The sequence below is a fragment of the Tachysurus fulvidraco genome, chromosome 12 (assembly GCF_022655615.1).
Source record: "Tachysurus fulvidraco isolate hzauxx_2018 chromosome 12, HZAU_PFXX_2.0, whole genome shotgun sequence".
NCBI lineage: Eukaryota > Metazoa > Chordata > Actinopteri > Siluriformes > Bagridae > Tachysurus > Tachysurus fulvidraco.
The window spans coordinates 21,807,900-21,823,472 of NC_062529.1; the positions used below are offsets into that span (position 1 = coordinate 21,807,900).

Consider the following 15,573-nt stretch of genomic DNA (forward strand, 5'->3'; position numbering starts at 1 on the left):
GACTTAGTAAAAAAGAGAAGAAATACTATAAATTACTAAGAAATTTAATATAAAATCAGTATGCATATATATTCGAAATAACTATAAAATCAGTTTTTTTACGCCTAATAAAAATAATTATATTATACTTTTTTTGTCCAGATGAAATTTTTCTGTAGGTAGGTCTTTTTAGGCGGCTGCTGCTGGATACTAGAAGTGAAATCTGGGGAAAACCTACTTAAAGAACAAGTGATAGAAAATCCCTGTCGGATTTAAAGGAAAATTGGTGGCAATTAATCCTCTGGGATTGGGGAGGAAAAAGGGAAACGCCTCAGTAAAATCATCTGTAGCTAAAGTCTGATTGGATGCTGTATTTCCCTGGATGGAGCGATGGAGATATAAATTGTCCCACCAGTCCCAGTCCCCTCTGAACTCTCACGCCTGGCTGGTATTGGTGTCTAAGAATAAAGAATTAAAATTATAATTAAATACCGAACACTACTACACTCAGTCATGACAGGACGAGAGAAAGTAGAGGAAAAGCCGCACAGTAAAGTCTTAACGACTCCGACTTATTTCGGTGCGGACAAGTCGCGCGTCAGCGGCGCCGGATTTCGGTCCAAAGGCTTCGCCATCACTGACTTGCTGGGCCTTGAACCGGACTTCCGGGCGCGTCAGCCCGGGACTGTAGAAGTCAGCGGACAGCACCAGAGCGTTGATGTGGGTCACGGTACAAGGGCCGGGGGCTTCTCGTTGCCCGCAGGGTCTCTGCCACTCGGTTTAGGTTTCCTCTGCAGTCTGGCGGCGCAGCAGCCTCCCGGTGCCCCGTGTTTCCTCCCGGGACACATCCCACTTCTGCAGTCCCGGACAGACAGGCATTTCAACCATAACAGCGAGCCACAGCGGCCAGACGTCTATTCCGGTAAGTCATCTTTGTTTTTCTGTCTGTTTTTCTTGATATGTAAAAGAGGCGCTGTTCATGAGCTCTAATGCTGAAAACCCCCCAGAAACTATACAGACAAACGTTTATTAGACGTATTAAACGTATTAGAATCTTTAGCTACACATCAGCATTTAGGGCTAAAAGAAAACACTTGACTATTCTATTATCTTAAGTAAACAGATTGATATATAATCAGATAAAATCATATAAAATATATATCTATTATTTATATATAATGTGTGTACCGAGTAATGTTTATTTATTTAAATAAATCATTATATATACCACTACTTTGACTACTACTACTACTACTACTACTAATAATAATAATAATAACAATAATAATAATAATAATAATAATAATAATAATAATAATAATAATAATAATAACAATAATACATTTAAATTTGATTGTCACAATGTCACAAATTTAGGGGAAACAATTGGGAAAAACTGTTTCTTGTTTATATCTGCGTTTGTAATGCTTTTTGCTTATTGATGAAAAAATAAACAATTGTTCGGAACAATTGTTGTAAACACCAGATTAAATATAAATGCACATATTACATAAAATAGGTAATGAAGTAAGTGGTTAAATAATAAAATAGAGGAATAGATAATAATAATAATAATAATAATAATAATAATAATAATAAGAAGAAGAAGAAGAAGAAGAAGAAGAAGAAGAAGAAGAAGAAGAAGAAGAAGAAGAAAAAGTAGTAGTAGTAGTAGTAGTATGTAGATAAGAAACTAGTTAATAGCTAAATAAATCTAATCTTAATAATGAATGATTATTAATTAGTTTAGTCTAAAATTATTCTCTGTGTTTATTCTTCTGACATTCATTTATTCTTTTCTTTAATTTTATTCTGCAAATTAATTACTCAGTTCATGGATTTACTGTTTACAAGTTCTCTGAATTAACATTATTCTATGTGAAATCTTCAGATGATGACTGTCTTTCTGGGGATCATAACGAAGAGAAAAGCTCAAGCAACTCTCAGAAACGAAAGAAACGAAGACACAGGTAACAGCACTGGAAGTAATTAGCTAAAGTCACGTACCGGACACGTGACGATAAACCACTGATGATATACACACACCTGCTGCAGAACAGCTCGTGCATATTGCAAATTGATTAAGAGCTCTGGTATGGTAAATAACAAATAACGTGAAATCTATACTTTTAAAAGAAAACAGGGAAATTTCTACCCGGAAAATAATAAGTCAATGAGTGAAATTTGTGAAATTCAGACCAGGCTGGATTTTATTTCTTGTAGCTTAACATTTATTTCGTCTTCAGGACGGTGTTTACTTCTCACCAGCTGGAAGAATTAGAGAAGGCTTTCAACGAGGCTCATTATCCAGATGTTTACGCAAGGGAAATGTTGGCCATGAAGACAGAGCTCCCTGAAGACAGAATACAGGTATGTGTGTTAGATACTTGCACGTGATACTTTTGATCGTTTTTCATTACTGTGATAATGAAAAAACATTAAATGTTTGTTTACAGAACATATAAGAAAATATTTATCACACATTATTTAAATACACACAAAAAAAACCCTAAAAATTATAACATATAAAAACTTGTTTTTGTTTTCTTTGTTTTGTTTTGTTTTGTTTTTGAGCGCGGTTGCATTTTGATCAACTAAAGAAACTGTTTCAACAACATAAATTAAAATATTTTCAGTTTAGTTTAAACTAAAACAAAAACTAGCCATGGCTTTTCTGTTAGATTCACTGTATATTGTGCCAAACGTAATGAAGTATACGGTTCAATAAATTTACCGGCTTTCACCTTAAACAATTTGTTATTATTTTTGACACTTGAAATAATGACCTTGGGTGAAAAAAAGCGTTAAATATTTTGCAGGCTAAATTGTTAATCTCTTTGTCTTCTTCATTTTGTCGGAGGCGCCCTTTATGCAAAATTTTGGTTATATCAAAAAAAGTCTTTAAGTAATGGAAAAAAAAAAGTTGTGAAAACGATTGAAATAAAATATATATATTGCACGAAGAACTAGAGAATATATATATTGATTAAAAAGAATACATAATTAATACATGAATTATATGAAACATACCAAGTGTGTAAAAGCCATGCGTCATTCCACGTGACGTTTTTAATAAAACAAGCGTAGATTATACTGTATGTGTTTTGTTCAGGTTTGGTTCCAGAACCGACGGGCCAAATGGAGGAAGAGGGAGAAGTGCTGGGGGCGCAGCAGTGTGATGGCCGAATACGGCCTGTACGGCGCCATGGTGCGTCATTCCATCCCTTTACCAGAATCCATCCTCAACTCGGCCAAAAACGGCATGATGGGCTCCTGCGCTCCCTGGCTTCTGGGTGAGTCCTAGCGCGCTTTCTCGCTTGTTTAGGACATTTAAACACGAATGAAAACCATATAAGCATGTGAACTCAAGTACAGTGAAAAATGTGAGTGAAAACAAATTGACGTGAGGAAAATCACACGTGAAATGGGAAATAACACGCAAAAGACTGACTTTTAAAAAAATGCTTGAGAATACGTAAATTATTCGTACAAACATTTACACAATTAATGCACAAAAATCCTGTCATTTCAGGACAAAACGTTGGTATCTCACTCAACTTTACACATAAGTAAACTAACCTCGACTGAGTAGATATGAGAAACTGTTACTGTTGATTTTATATACATTTTTATATACGTAGCTCTTTTAGATACGCACACAAATTTAATGAAAATTCAGTAAAACACGTTTGTTTCGACAGCATCAAAACATTAAAAAGGGAAATAAAGATACATTACAGAAAGCAAGGAAAGAGAAATCCATAGATTTAGCCAAATAAGATCGTTGTTATTAATAGGTGCATAATATTAATAACTCCATCCATCCAATAGAGGCTCTCACACACACAAACACACAAACACACACACACACACACACACACACACACACACACACACAATCTTACAAATTTTAGAAACCCAGTGAGACCTATTGTTAAATGCAGCAAAATATGTTTCATGCGATTACTTACAGGTTTTGAAATGAGTGTAGTGTAGTGAACTACTTTTTTTTTTTTAACTTTTATACATTTTCAATTCAAATGCATTTTTGTTTATTTTTTTCCATAGATTTATCTCACTAAATCAGTAAAACATACACCATAACAATAACACATTCCTCTCGGACATTCCTTTCTGTATCTCTGGCGTTTACAAAGTGCCGGTATATTTTAAGGTGTTTTCCTAAATATTAATTATAATTATGCCAAAGTGACAGGCATCTCTGGGTCACAAGGGTTTTCAACCTTAAATGGAATTTCCTGAAAGTTCAGCCGAGCTCAAACTTGATCGTGTGATGTCTAGCCTTTTTTTTTGACTCGAGTTACTCTTAAGCATAAAATACTCTTATTAATTGCACTATGCAATAGTTACTTGCTTAAATGACCAAAAATAGTGAGATAGTGTACAATCAATTCTACAAGCAATGCTAGCACTTGTTAAGCAAACTAAAAAAAAAGTTGTTTTAGTAGCTAACTATCTTGGGTAAGTTTGATGGTATAACAGTATTTTATGCTGAGTCTCGAATCTCGAGCAATATAAGTGAAATATAAGGCGAGGCACACGAGGGAGTTTGTGATTCGGCTGATTTAATTTAACTGAAGTTTCGTCCTTGTTGACCCAGGGACTCCTCTCACTCTGCAAAATCAGGACAAGCTATCAGCAACACCCGAGACTGGCCCCAGCCTGAGAGGTGGGCTTTCCTCATTCCAGATCATTTCTTACACGGCTCTACATATGAGCAGGTTTGCAGCAGATTTTAACACTAGAGTATTTTGTTCTCCTTATTCAGGAATGCATAAAAAGTCCATGGAAATGTCCAAGAAGTCGCCGGAGAGGACTGCGTCCACACACTCCGATCCATACCACGAGGAAACGAAAGGGAAAGACGGAGACGTTGCGTGGACGAGACGAGGCTCGGTGACAGATGAGTTGGAGGATATGGCCATCGATTTATCCAACACATCCAAACAGGAAGGCAAGATCACTGCTTTGAAAGTCTCGTCTTCTCATCCTGAAGCCAGCATCCATTCGGAAAACAAGAACTGATGATAAGGTGTACAGAAAATATGGACCTCTATTTTTAATGTTTGTCTCCTCATGACTGGATTTGTTTTTGGTGTTTGTGTTTAATATTAATTATTTAATGTCATGTGTTATGAAATGGCCATGAGATGATGGCACTAAGTGTACAAGTGAGTTCAAGTCAAGTCAAGTCGCTTAGAAGAGCTTATTTATTTTGTATTTACAAAAGATGATGTATTTTTCTTGTTTTTTTATGTTCTTGTTGCAAAAATAATCTATCACTCAAGATACTGTTCGTCAGCGTGTACAGCTCTGAAGCACTTTATCTGCATTGTTGTTGAGTATTCAACAAAGCAATGAAATCCCAGCAAATCATTACATATCAACAAATAAAGGTTAGTTTCCATATTTGGTGTAAATCGATTCTTCCTCTTTTATTTTGCAGAATTACTTTTTTAAACACTGTGAATACTGAGATTGCAAGTCAAAGAATTAACGAAATTTGTGATTTTAAATCTGACCTGGAGTGAAGGAATTATATTTATAATTTTAAGAAATATCCAGAATAAGATGTAAAATAAAGTGAAATAAAAAAAAAATTAAAAAAAGACATTTTTTAATACAATAGCATCTAATAATCAGTATACAGTGTATTTTCTTAGATTGTAGATTGTGCACACAGTGGCTTCTATATATTTATTTTCTGCTCATTTCAGTACTGTTGACGTTTCCATTTTGATTGTTCAGAAGGGGTTAAACAGCAGCTCTGACAAATCACAGGTTCATATGGAAGCAATCACTGTTATACATGATCATTGCTATAATAACTGATCTTACATACAGAGCAGTCAGTGTAAACTGTCATGGTTGTTAAGCTGATGTTTTCTATAAAGAGACATTTATTTAGCATTTGTGGAAGGAGTATCTGGGGTCACTATCTTGTAAAAGTCAGAGGTAAAGCTGTAATGTACAAGATAAGGACTGGAGTTTGTGTTTCCTGTGCAATATGTAAAAAAAAAAAAAAGATTAGGTACAAGATGCTGCTATACAATTATCTGCAATACAAATTAATCTGAACAGGAACTCTTCTTGGATATTCAACAACTATAAACAAATAAAAAATTGACATTTCATTGTTTTTAAATTAATAAAACAAATACAGAGGCCAAGCCTTATACAATAGAACTGTGAAGCACAAAGGCCTCTATGTTTGTCTGTCCCCTCTTTTATTTTGGAAGCTACACATAGAAGCCAGGACAGACAAGCTACACCACCTTTAGTGGGACTGACAAACATGGAAGCTATGAATCCTTAACTGGGACTGACAAACCAAAGCCACCACTCCATTACTGGGACTGACCAACTGAAGCCACACCTCCTTTATTAAAACTGACAAACATACAAGCCACGCCCCTTTACTGGGACTGAAAAACATGGAAGCCACCCCTAATTTACTGGGACTGATATACATAGAAGCTCCGCCTCCTTTTACTGGGACTGATATACATAGAAGGTACGCCTCCTTTACTGGGACTGATATGCATAGAAGCCACGCCTCCTTTATTGAGATTGACAAACATAGAAGCCACGCCTCCTTTACTGGGACTGATATACATAGAAGCCATGCTTCCTTTACTGGGACTGATATACCTAGAAGCGACGCCTCCTTTACTGGGACTGATATACATAGAAGCCACGCCTCCTTTACTGTTATTGACAAACATAGAAGCCACGCCTCCTTTACTGGGATTGACAAACATAGAAGCCACGCCTCCTTTACTGGGATTGACAAACATAGAAGCCATGCCTCCTGTATAAAATTTACATTAAATGCACTATAAGAAGCACATTAAAATCCATCCAGTTGTGTTTTAATGTTCAGGTTTAAGCTTTAAAGCTTCTACATAATCATATGTAATTCCCTCTGAGTGGCTCAGAAATCACATAATTGTTCTCTGACCTTGTTTTTATTTCTGTGTCCCAAGCCATTCTTTAGCAGCTTGGCAAACACCAGTAATGGAAATTGAAGCGAATTCTTGGATTTACTTTATTAGTAGTATTTGGTGAATGCTCTGTTACATCAACACATAATGGCAATATTATTGTTACATAAAAAAATCTTTATAGTGATATATTTTTAGTAAATTTCTCTGGGTTGAGAATCATAGCCATATATTTTGCAATTAATTTAAATCTCACAGAAAATTAGGCAAAAAGTAAAAAATTAAAAAAAAAATTCTTATTAAGTTTGTAATATATTTAAAATACTTAAAAATTAAAATTTAAAAGCTTTACAATAAACAAAAATGTAAAACGTTATTATGAACATTAATTTTAACTAAAACCATTAACATGGGAAATTAAAATCGTTTCAATTATACAAAAATCGCTTTTTTATATAAAGAAAATCTCATTTTTTAAACATTAAGTCTAATATAAATTATACAGCATTATGAATAGCATTTTTATAATGTTTTATTATAGCATTTATTACTTAATTTTTTCTACATAATCTTTATTGTGCATGATATTCCAGGGTATAACAAGCATTTTGAATCCTCTAAAAATAAAAACAACATTTAAAAATTACACTTTTATTTTGAGCTTTTAAGGTTTTAATTTGACCTGTAAATATTTATAGATATGATGCAAAAAAAATTAATTTATCCTCACTTTTCTTCAAACATGTGCATTGTTCTATGTTTACTTCCTTAAATAAATGAATTAAATAATTATGTTAAATTATTTGATTAATTATTAAATGTTTAAAGAATAGGGTTCAGGTATAATTTTAATCTATTTAATTCTATGTAGAGAAAAGATTGCATTTTTTAAATAACAAAAAATAGGAAACAATAGGAGAACAATAGGAAAGAGTGTGAACAGAACATTACCATTATATACACAAGTGAAAAAAATGGAACTACTAAACTATTTCTATTACTGTATCGCGTCATAACAGTGTGTAAATAAACATATCAAGAAATCAAGTCATATCTGAAATCTAAAATAAACTCAGTCTGCATAAAACTTTTTTTTAAAGTAAATATTCTTTGGTTTGCTGATTATTCCTTTCTTCTTTTTTTTTTTTAGGAAAAGCATTTAAATTTAATGCAGATTGATCAAATCTATAATCTAACAAATCTATAAAAAAAAATCAATGATCATCTACTGGTCAATCTTTTTTATTTCGTTTAAAATTGATAGTACCTTAAGATAAAGAGATAGAGTTGGTGGTCTGGAGGATGCAAGTGCTTTTTCGAGGAGCTTATACATAATAAGAGAGAGAGAGAGAGAGAGAGAGAGAGAGAGAGAGAGAGAGAGAGAGAGAGAGAGAGAGAGAGAGAGAGATTAGTAGAAGTGAGGATCAGATTATAAACCCTCAACCCCAAGACATCGCCACTCCGGAGGGATTAAATCTATTAAAATATCATCAATCACTACTTATCCTGATAATCCTACAGCCTCTCCTTTGCTGCCCTTTACAAAATAACAATAAGAGCTGATGGACCCACTTTAAGCCCTGCATGAGTAATCCTGCCTGTTATAGATGAGAAAATAATAATAATGATAATAATGATGATGATAATAATAATAATAATAATAATAATAATAATAATAATAATAATATAAATGTAGAATAAATTAATCCTCCTGAACAGGGGCGTCACTAGGCCCTTTTTAAGGGGGATTCAGCCTCCTTAAACTTCTGCCCAGCCCCCCTAAAAAATTATTTGATGAATTATTTTTTGATCGCTTCAGTCCCCTTTAAAAACGCATTTGAAGCGGCGACAAGCTGTGTCATGTTTCGGCTCCTCCCCTGAACTGAGTCTGCGTGGATTTAGCGCGTTTTTCAATCAGCAGGGACGCCGAGCAGAGCGAACATCAGAGAAGACACAGGTTGATGGTCCCAATGTAACCGGGCTGCAAAATCATTGTCCCTGCTTCTCACAAGCTGCTTCATTTTCGCTTGTTTTTCATTCCTTCTGATAGTTAACCACAGTCCATTGTCCAGCCTCATACATGTGTTGTTTATATTGCTGGTATGCATAGTCTACGTTTATGGCTTTTATGTTATTTTCTGGTTATAAGTTGGTTAAAAGTTTATTTTATTTTGTCAAAAAAAAATCCTTATCTGATGTTTTTATGTGAGCATAGAAATGCAAACAGTAAAATGTTGTGTTTGTACTGGAAACGTGTGTACGTGTGTTTGTACAGTGAGTAATGAATCAGGAAGTCTTCATTGTATAAAAAAAACAAAAACAAAACAACAACAAAAAACAACTACATTCACAACTTCAAAATTTTCTAGTTACATGAAATGCAGGGAATACAATGGAATAGTGGATTGCCTACCCTGGGGGCTGAGCCCCCCTAAAATGAAAATTCTATAATCGCCCCTGCTCCTGAAAGTACGAGTTAAATCAATCAGGTGTGGAAGTGCTAGTATCTGAGCACTAGGTATTAATTGCAGGTTTAGTGTTGCGAATTAATAATATACAACGAGCACCGGCTTGATTTAGCAGTTGCAGATTATTTCACACACACACACACACACACACACACACACACACACACACACACACACACACACACACACACACACACACACACAACAACAACAACAACAACAACAAACGCAACAAGCTGCTAAATGGCAAATAATTATTGGTTAAAAAAAATCTCCAGCAGAAGTTACTGTATAAATTTTGCACCTATAACATCATTTGGTGCAACTATAGTTGCATTTCAGTGTAGCATGTTTGCAACAAGCCGAAGTATGTAAACTTTACATTGACTTCTGATTCAAAGTGTTTAATTCTTATTACGTGAATTTATGTGACCTTAAATTCCCTTAGTAATCGGATTGGCATCTTAATTGGATAGGAAAGTCTTCTGGTAAACACATCAATTGATCCGATCTGATTGGGCTAGATCCGAGTGAAATTTCGATGTGTTTGAAAGGGTTATCGTAGATCTGAAATAATCCGGTTAACAGGAAACAAAATGTGCAGTGTAAACGCATGAAACAATATGTCTGTCTTTATTCACAATATGGTTGGATCTCACTCTAGCATGTAATCTTTAAACTCCAGATATGAACCGTTTCCTGCTCCGCAGTATAAATGTATCGAATTCACATTACAACAATAAATTACTTTAGATTTAGAATTAATTCCAAGAAGAAACTCATAGCCAATTTGACGAAAAGGATTGTAGAATTATTGCAGGATCATAGTATATGACTGAACATGAGAATCATGACTGAAAATAAACAAACAAACAAACAAACAAACAAACAAACAAACAAATAAACAAATAAATAAATAAATAAATAAATAAATAAATAAATAAATAGCACATTTTCTTTATATTTTTCCCGCCACAACAAGATCAAGATACAAGATGTTATTGCCCTCTAGTGGATGAACCTATCAAAACTCAAACAGAACCCGAGCTCCATCTGTATATTTAATTCATGTTTTTGATTTATTTTGTCTTCTAAACGTGCCTTCCTGTTGATTTTTTCATTATGTATGCAATTTTAGACATTAATATGAAAAACAAAAAATCTCTTTGGTGAGATGGAACCTAACCATGAAATCACACCCAGTCCAAGCTGATTACCTCCAAACCAGTAAACAAGCATGTTTATGCCGTGATCTAATTCTGTCTGATCATGGATTAGCTCCGATTTGTGTTTTTCAGTGCAACTTGGTTGTGTTCATGTGACACTATTATCAACACTATGAAGCAGATATACAGAAATCCGTACACGGGTTTAGATTTTTGTCCCAGCAAAATACTTCCTGAGACAATGAGGAAGAAGCCTTGAAAGGAATTAAACCAGATATGACACACACATTATATACATAATCTGTCAAAATAATTCTCGTGTCCATTGATGGTTTCCACCATATCCAGAAATGTATACTAAAGCATGAACAGAGCTTTCAGGTATCAACATGTAACCACACAAAGGTAGTGGTAGTGCCCTTCATTCTCAGTACTCAAAAAAACATCATAAAGATAAAGTGCATCAAACAGGACATTGATGTCAGGTCTTTCTTTATTTTAATCTGAGTGTTTTGTGTTTTTACATTTCAGGGCAGGGTTTTGTTTTGAAGGGTACATTTCACTCAAGAGAAAAGTGCTCTTGGCACCGAATAATCTTGTGTCACATGGTTACATTTACAAAGTGGTAAATCAAGTAGGATCAGAACAATAAGGATGGAATCACACTCATAAAAAACAGGTGCTACATTGTAACTCAGATCAGTGTTCAGTCATCATCATCATCATCATCATCATCATCATTTATTCAGGTTAAGGTCACAGTGGCTCTGGTCTATAATAAGAACACTGGTTGTGAAACAGGGATACACCCTGGATGGGGTCACACACACAGACACAAACTCTTTCTCTCTCTCTCACATACACACACTCACACGTACTTACTTTTTCTTTCTCTCTTACTTACTCACTCACTCGCTTTCTCACACACACGCATAAACTCTCACACACTCTCTCTCTCTCTCTCTCGCTCTATCAATTTTTATTTCAGTTTCAACAAGCTTTATTGACATTACCATATACATGTACAGTATTGCCAAAGAATTATGGCAAAGAGAACAACAAACTTATTATTTAGAACACAGAGATTAATATAATTATCATTAGTTGTGGGATCTTAACAAACAGGGCTGTGTGTGTATGTTACTCCCTGTCCCTCAGGTTGTGGCAAACAGATACATACTGTCCTGCTAAAAAGGAGCTCTCCTTCACTTCCCCCAAACAGGATGGGCAGTTTGTTTCTGTTGTACAGGAGGGAGAATTGGGGCTGGGCTAAGTGAAATTTTTTGAAATATATTTTACGTATTTAGAGGTTTTTTTTATGTATACAGTGTACTCTCTCTCTCAGTAATTCACTTACTTGCATGTTTCTGGGAGATGAGATGAAACTTTTAGAGTCTGAAAGATCCTGGAGAGAACTTTGTTAGCAACGCCCATGTTAGTGTTTTCCCTTCTCTAACACACCTGTTTCAACTAATCACCTGATTAACCTTAGCCTTTCTTGGGGTGTTTATATTTCTTATCAATTAAATGCTCTGCTCTGAAACGCCGTGAGACCACACAACGACACACACTGTGATGCAGGACTCAACCATGGAAGACCCCAAAGCAGGGTTATTTACAAAAGGGGAATCTCAGCGACAAAGCAGCTTGTTTCTGAATCTCTTTAAAGGTAAGATGCACGTTGAGCATTTCTGTGTATTTCACTAAGTAGTTAGGAAGTTAGACTTGGATACCTATAAGAAAAATAATAAGTAAACAATTTGTATTGAAAAAAAATCAGTAGAAATCTGACTTTTTTTATTTTATTTTTAAGACCCATGTTATATTTCTGAATGTTTTTTTCTACATGTAGTGAATGGGCTTTGTTTGAATTTTTTCATGTAGGACATGGGGTTTAATTATCCACAGGGATTTTCTCATGCAAGTAATACTTTTTTTCTTCATGTAGACCCTCCTAAATTAAGCAAGAAACTTATTATTTATTATTATTATTATTATTATTATTATTATTATTATTATTCATGTTCAATTCCATCTGTAAAGTTTGTGTTTTTGATTTTTACCAATAGAATTTGTGTTGTTTGTTCATGTATTGTGACATCTGTATTTTGGCACAAAAGGAAAGGAGGTTACAACGGAATAAATAAAAAAATAGATAATTTCATACAAAAATACATATATATAATACAAATACATACTATGTATTTTTATTGTGTATATATTTCTGTTCACTTAATCAAAACTGTTCCAGTGATCATGAAAGCAATATAAACAAAATGTTTGTTTTAATTACAGTATATTTAATTTGCACTGTTTGTTTTTTTGCATGTTTTGTCTCCTTTTTATATTTTTTATTTTTCTTGAATCTTTTTTTTCAGCATAAAATCCTTGAATCATTTTGTCTCACCTGTAGATCCTGAATTGCTTTTTGCATGTATTCAACCATCTATAATATTATTGAAGTTTAGTAAGTTCACTTCTTGTACACAATGATTCATTGTTTGTGTTCTCAGAGTTCCGGTTCGAAGCGTTAGGCGACCCTTCGGCTCAGACAGAAGATTCCAGCAATCCAAAAAATTGCAGAGTGAAGAGTCAAGCACAGCAAATCGTTCTACATTGCTCGTGCACATCCTCTTCTCAACAACAGACTGGAAAGGACCATGACTCAAACCTGTCTAACCATGAACTCCAATCTGGAGAGGATCCAAACCTGTCCTCAACTGTGTTGGACTCTAACTCAAACCTGTCCTCAACTAAACACCATTCTGAAAATGACTCTACCTCAAGCTTGTTCTTTTCTAACCACCAATCTGAAGAGGACACTAACTCAATCCCATCCTCTCCTGAATACCAATCCCAAGATGACCACACCTCCTACATGTCCTACCATAAACACGTATCTAAAGAGGACTCTACCTTAAACCTGTCATTTACTAAACACGATTCTGGACAGGTTCACACCTCACAATTATCAAGTCCTAAACACCAGTTTCAAGAGAAATACACCATGCATGTGTCCTACCATGTAAACCAGTCTGGAGGGGACTATATCTCAAACCTTTCCTCTACTAAACACCAGACTGAAGAGGAACCAACTGCAAACTTGTCCTACCATGAAAATGACTACATCTCAATCAAATTCTCCCCTGAACACCAATTTAAAGAAGACCAGACATCAAATCTGTCATCTCCTGAATCAGAAGAGAAACTTCTACCACATTTCAAGTGTCGCTACTGTGGCAAGTCCTTCAGCTCCCAGCGGTATCTCAAAGTGCACACTGTCCAAAGAGAAGATGCCTTTAACTGTACATCATGTGGGAGGCTTTTCTCTGCTAAATGTAGCTTGATCGCTCACAGACATTCTGAGCATAAGGGAGAAAAACCTCTGGAATGTGAAGTGTGTGGAAAAGCTTTTGCAACAGCTAAAGCGAGAGCTGCACATCAGACTAGTCACAACGGAACCCAACGTTTTAACTGCCCAAGCTGTGACGAATGCTTCCTGAGCAAGAACATAGTAAATGCACACATCCTAATTGAGCACCAGGGGATACAGCCTTTTGGTTGTGACATCTGTGGTAAAAGATTCAAGCTGAGGAATGGACTGATCTCCCATCAGCGGATTCATTCAGGAGAGAGACCATACCACTGCGAAGAATGTGGCAAGACCTTCATCGCTATAAGCACCTTTAACGTTCATCGGCGGGTTCACACAGGAGAGAAGGCGTTTAGCTGTGAATCATGCGGAAGGAGGTTCAGCCTAGCTGCTTGTCTGTCCAGACATCAGCAAAGCCACAGGGATTCTAAGTCCTTCACCTGTGGCGTCTGCAAGAAGACTTTCGCCCAGGTTAGCCATCTTCGTCTTCATCAACGTGTACATGCTGGCAAGAAAACGCATGACTGCCAAACCTGCCAGAAAAGTTTCAGTCATATCCAGTCTCTCAGGTTACATGAAAAGATTCACGTAATCAAGCGATCGTTTTCCTGCTCCATATGCGCCAAATCGTTTGGATCAAATGCGTATTTGAAAAATCACCAGCAGGTTCATACAGGAATGAATCTGCACCGCTGTAATGAGTGCGGCAAGAGTTTCATCACAGCCGGCCATCTTCGCTCGCACCTTCAAGTCCATCCACACTTGAGACCTTTCGCCTGTGGCGAGTGTGGACGGAGTTACAGCACCCTTGACGATCTTGTGCGCCACAGACGCATCCATACGGATGACAGCTTCCGCTGTGAGGTGTGCGAGAAGCGGTTTGTGACTAAGAAAAGCTTATCCTCGCACCAGCGAACACACAGCGGCGAGAAGCCGTACTCGTGCAGGGAGTGCGGAAAGAGTTTCGCACACTTATCCAGTGTTCTCAGACATGCCAGTGTTCACACGGAAGAGAAACCCTTCAGGTGTGATGAGTGTGGGAAATGTTTCCGCCTGGAGATTGGCCTCAGAGCTCACACACAGATGCATGCGAACAAGCAAGAGCACACGTGCACCGAATGCGGGAGAGGTTTCTCACGAACAAAACCCTTCCTGAACCACAAATGTGCAAAGAAGCGATCTGAGAATGGGACACGGAATCCAAAGAGCAAGAAAAGACAAAAGAACGTCTCTGAAAACATGGTTTAAATTCTGTATCAAAGCATAAATATATAAACTCTTAAAGAAAATTAATTTGAAATGAAAAATAGAAACATGAAAATGTATAACTTGCCCTTTATTTACAAGTCCCTCCAGGATTACACTTTTTTTTTTTTTTTGGCGATAGCAGATTTGAGCACAGAAATCAAACGATATTTGGAGGAACCTTCAGTTTTTCAAAACAGAGTCGAATTTCTGCAAATTTGTTCTGAGATGCGTTGTGACATCACAACACCAAACCCCTCCTCCGTTGATGTGTGTACATGAGTACAGCTCCCATAGACAGTCATTACATGCGTCTTCACTGCTAGGAGTTTAAAAGAAGAATCCTGTGAGGGGAAACTTTAAAAATTCTTTGGCAA

At 35.9% G+C, this 15,573-nt stretch overlaps 2 protein-coding genes across 4 annotated transcripts; both read left to right on the forward strand.

Annotated features, from left to right (window-relative positions):
- Nucleotides 1-492: 492 nt before the first annotated feature.
- Nucleotides 493-5,386, forward strand: vsx1 (visual system homeobox 1 homolog, chx10-like). The gene is made up of 6 exons (XM_047821737.1): nt 493-901; nt 1,871-1,949; nt 2,226-2,349; nt 3,092-3,272; nt 4,601-4,669; nt 4,769-5,386. Exons 1-6 carry the CDS (start codon nt 493-495, stop codon nt 5,023-5,025), a joined length of 1,119 nt encoding a protein of 372 aa, XP_047677693.1. The 3' UTR covers nt 5,026-5,386.
- Nucleotides 5,387-12,024: 6,638 nt separating this feature from the next.
- On the forward strand, nt 12,025-15,479 carry LOC113640536 (zinc finger protein 883-like). 3 transcript variants are annotated; one of them, XM_047821746.1, is made up of 3 exons: nt 12,025-12,247; nt 13,092-14,898; nt 14,932-15,479. In XM_047821746.1, the coding sequence occupies exons 1-3, from the start codon at nt 12,154-12,156 to the stop codon at nt 15,197-15,199; spliced, it is 2,169 nt and encodes a 722-aa protein (XP_047677702.1). In that variant the 5' UTR covers nt 12,025-12,153; the 3' UTR covers nt 15,200-15,479. The 3 variants fall into 3 exon arrangements, with proteins under 3 accessions (XP_047677702.1, XP_026998843.2, XP_026998844.2); XM_027143043.2 differs by adding an exon at nt 12,463-12,502 and having other exon boundaries at nt 12,109-12,247; nt 13,092-15,479; XM_027143042.2 differs by having other exon boundaries at nt 13,092-15,479.
- Nucleotides 15,480-15,573: the final 94 nt, after the last annotated feature.

What these genes read in the sequence shown, in the direction of transcription:
- LOC113640536 (XM_027143042.2), top strand. Translation starts at nt 12,154, where the DNA reads ATGCAGGACTCAACCATGGAAGACCCCAAAGCAGGGTTATTTACAAAA. An exon ending in GTTTCTGAATCTCTTTAAAG is followed by an intron (nt 12,248 to 13,091) that starts GTAAGATGCACG and finishes TTGTGTTCTCAG; the next exon opens with AGTTCCGGTTCGAAGCGTTA.
- vsx1 (XM_047821737.1), top strand. Translation starts at nt 493, where the DNA reads ATGACAGGACGAGAGAAAGTAGAGGAAAAGCCGCACAGTAAAGTCTTA. An exon ending in CGAAAGAAACGAAGACACAG is followed by an intron (nt 1,950 to 2,225) that starts GTAACAGCACTG and finishes TTTCGTCTTCAG; the next exon opens with GACGGTGTTTACTTCTCACC. An exon ending in TCCCTGAAGACAGAATACAG is followed by an intron (nt 2,350 to 3,091) that starts GTATGTGTGTTA and finishes TGTTTTGTTCAG; the next exon opens with GTTTGGTTCCAGAACCGACG.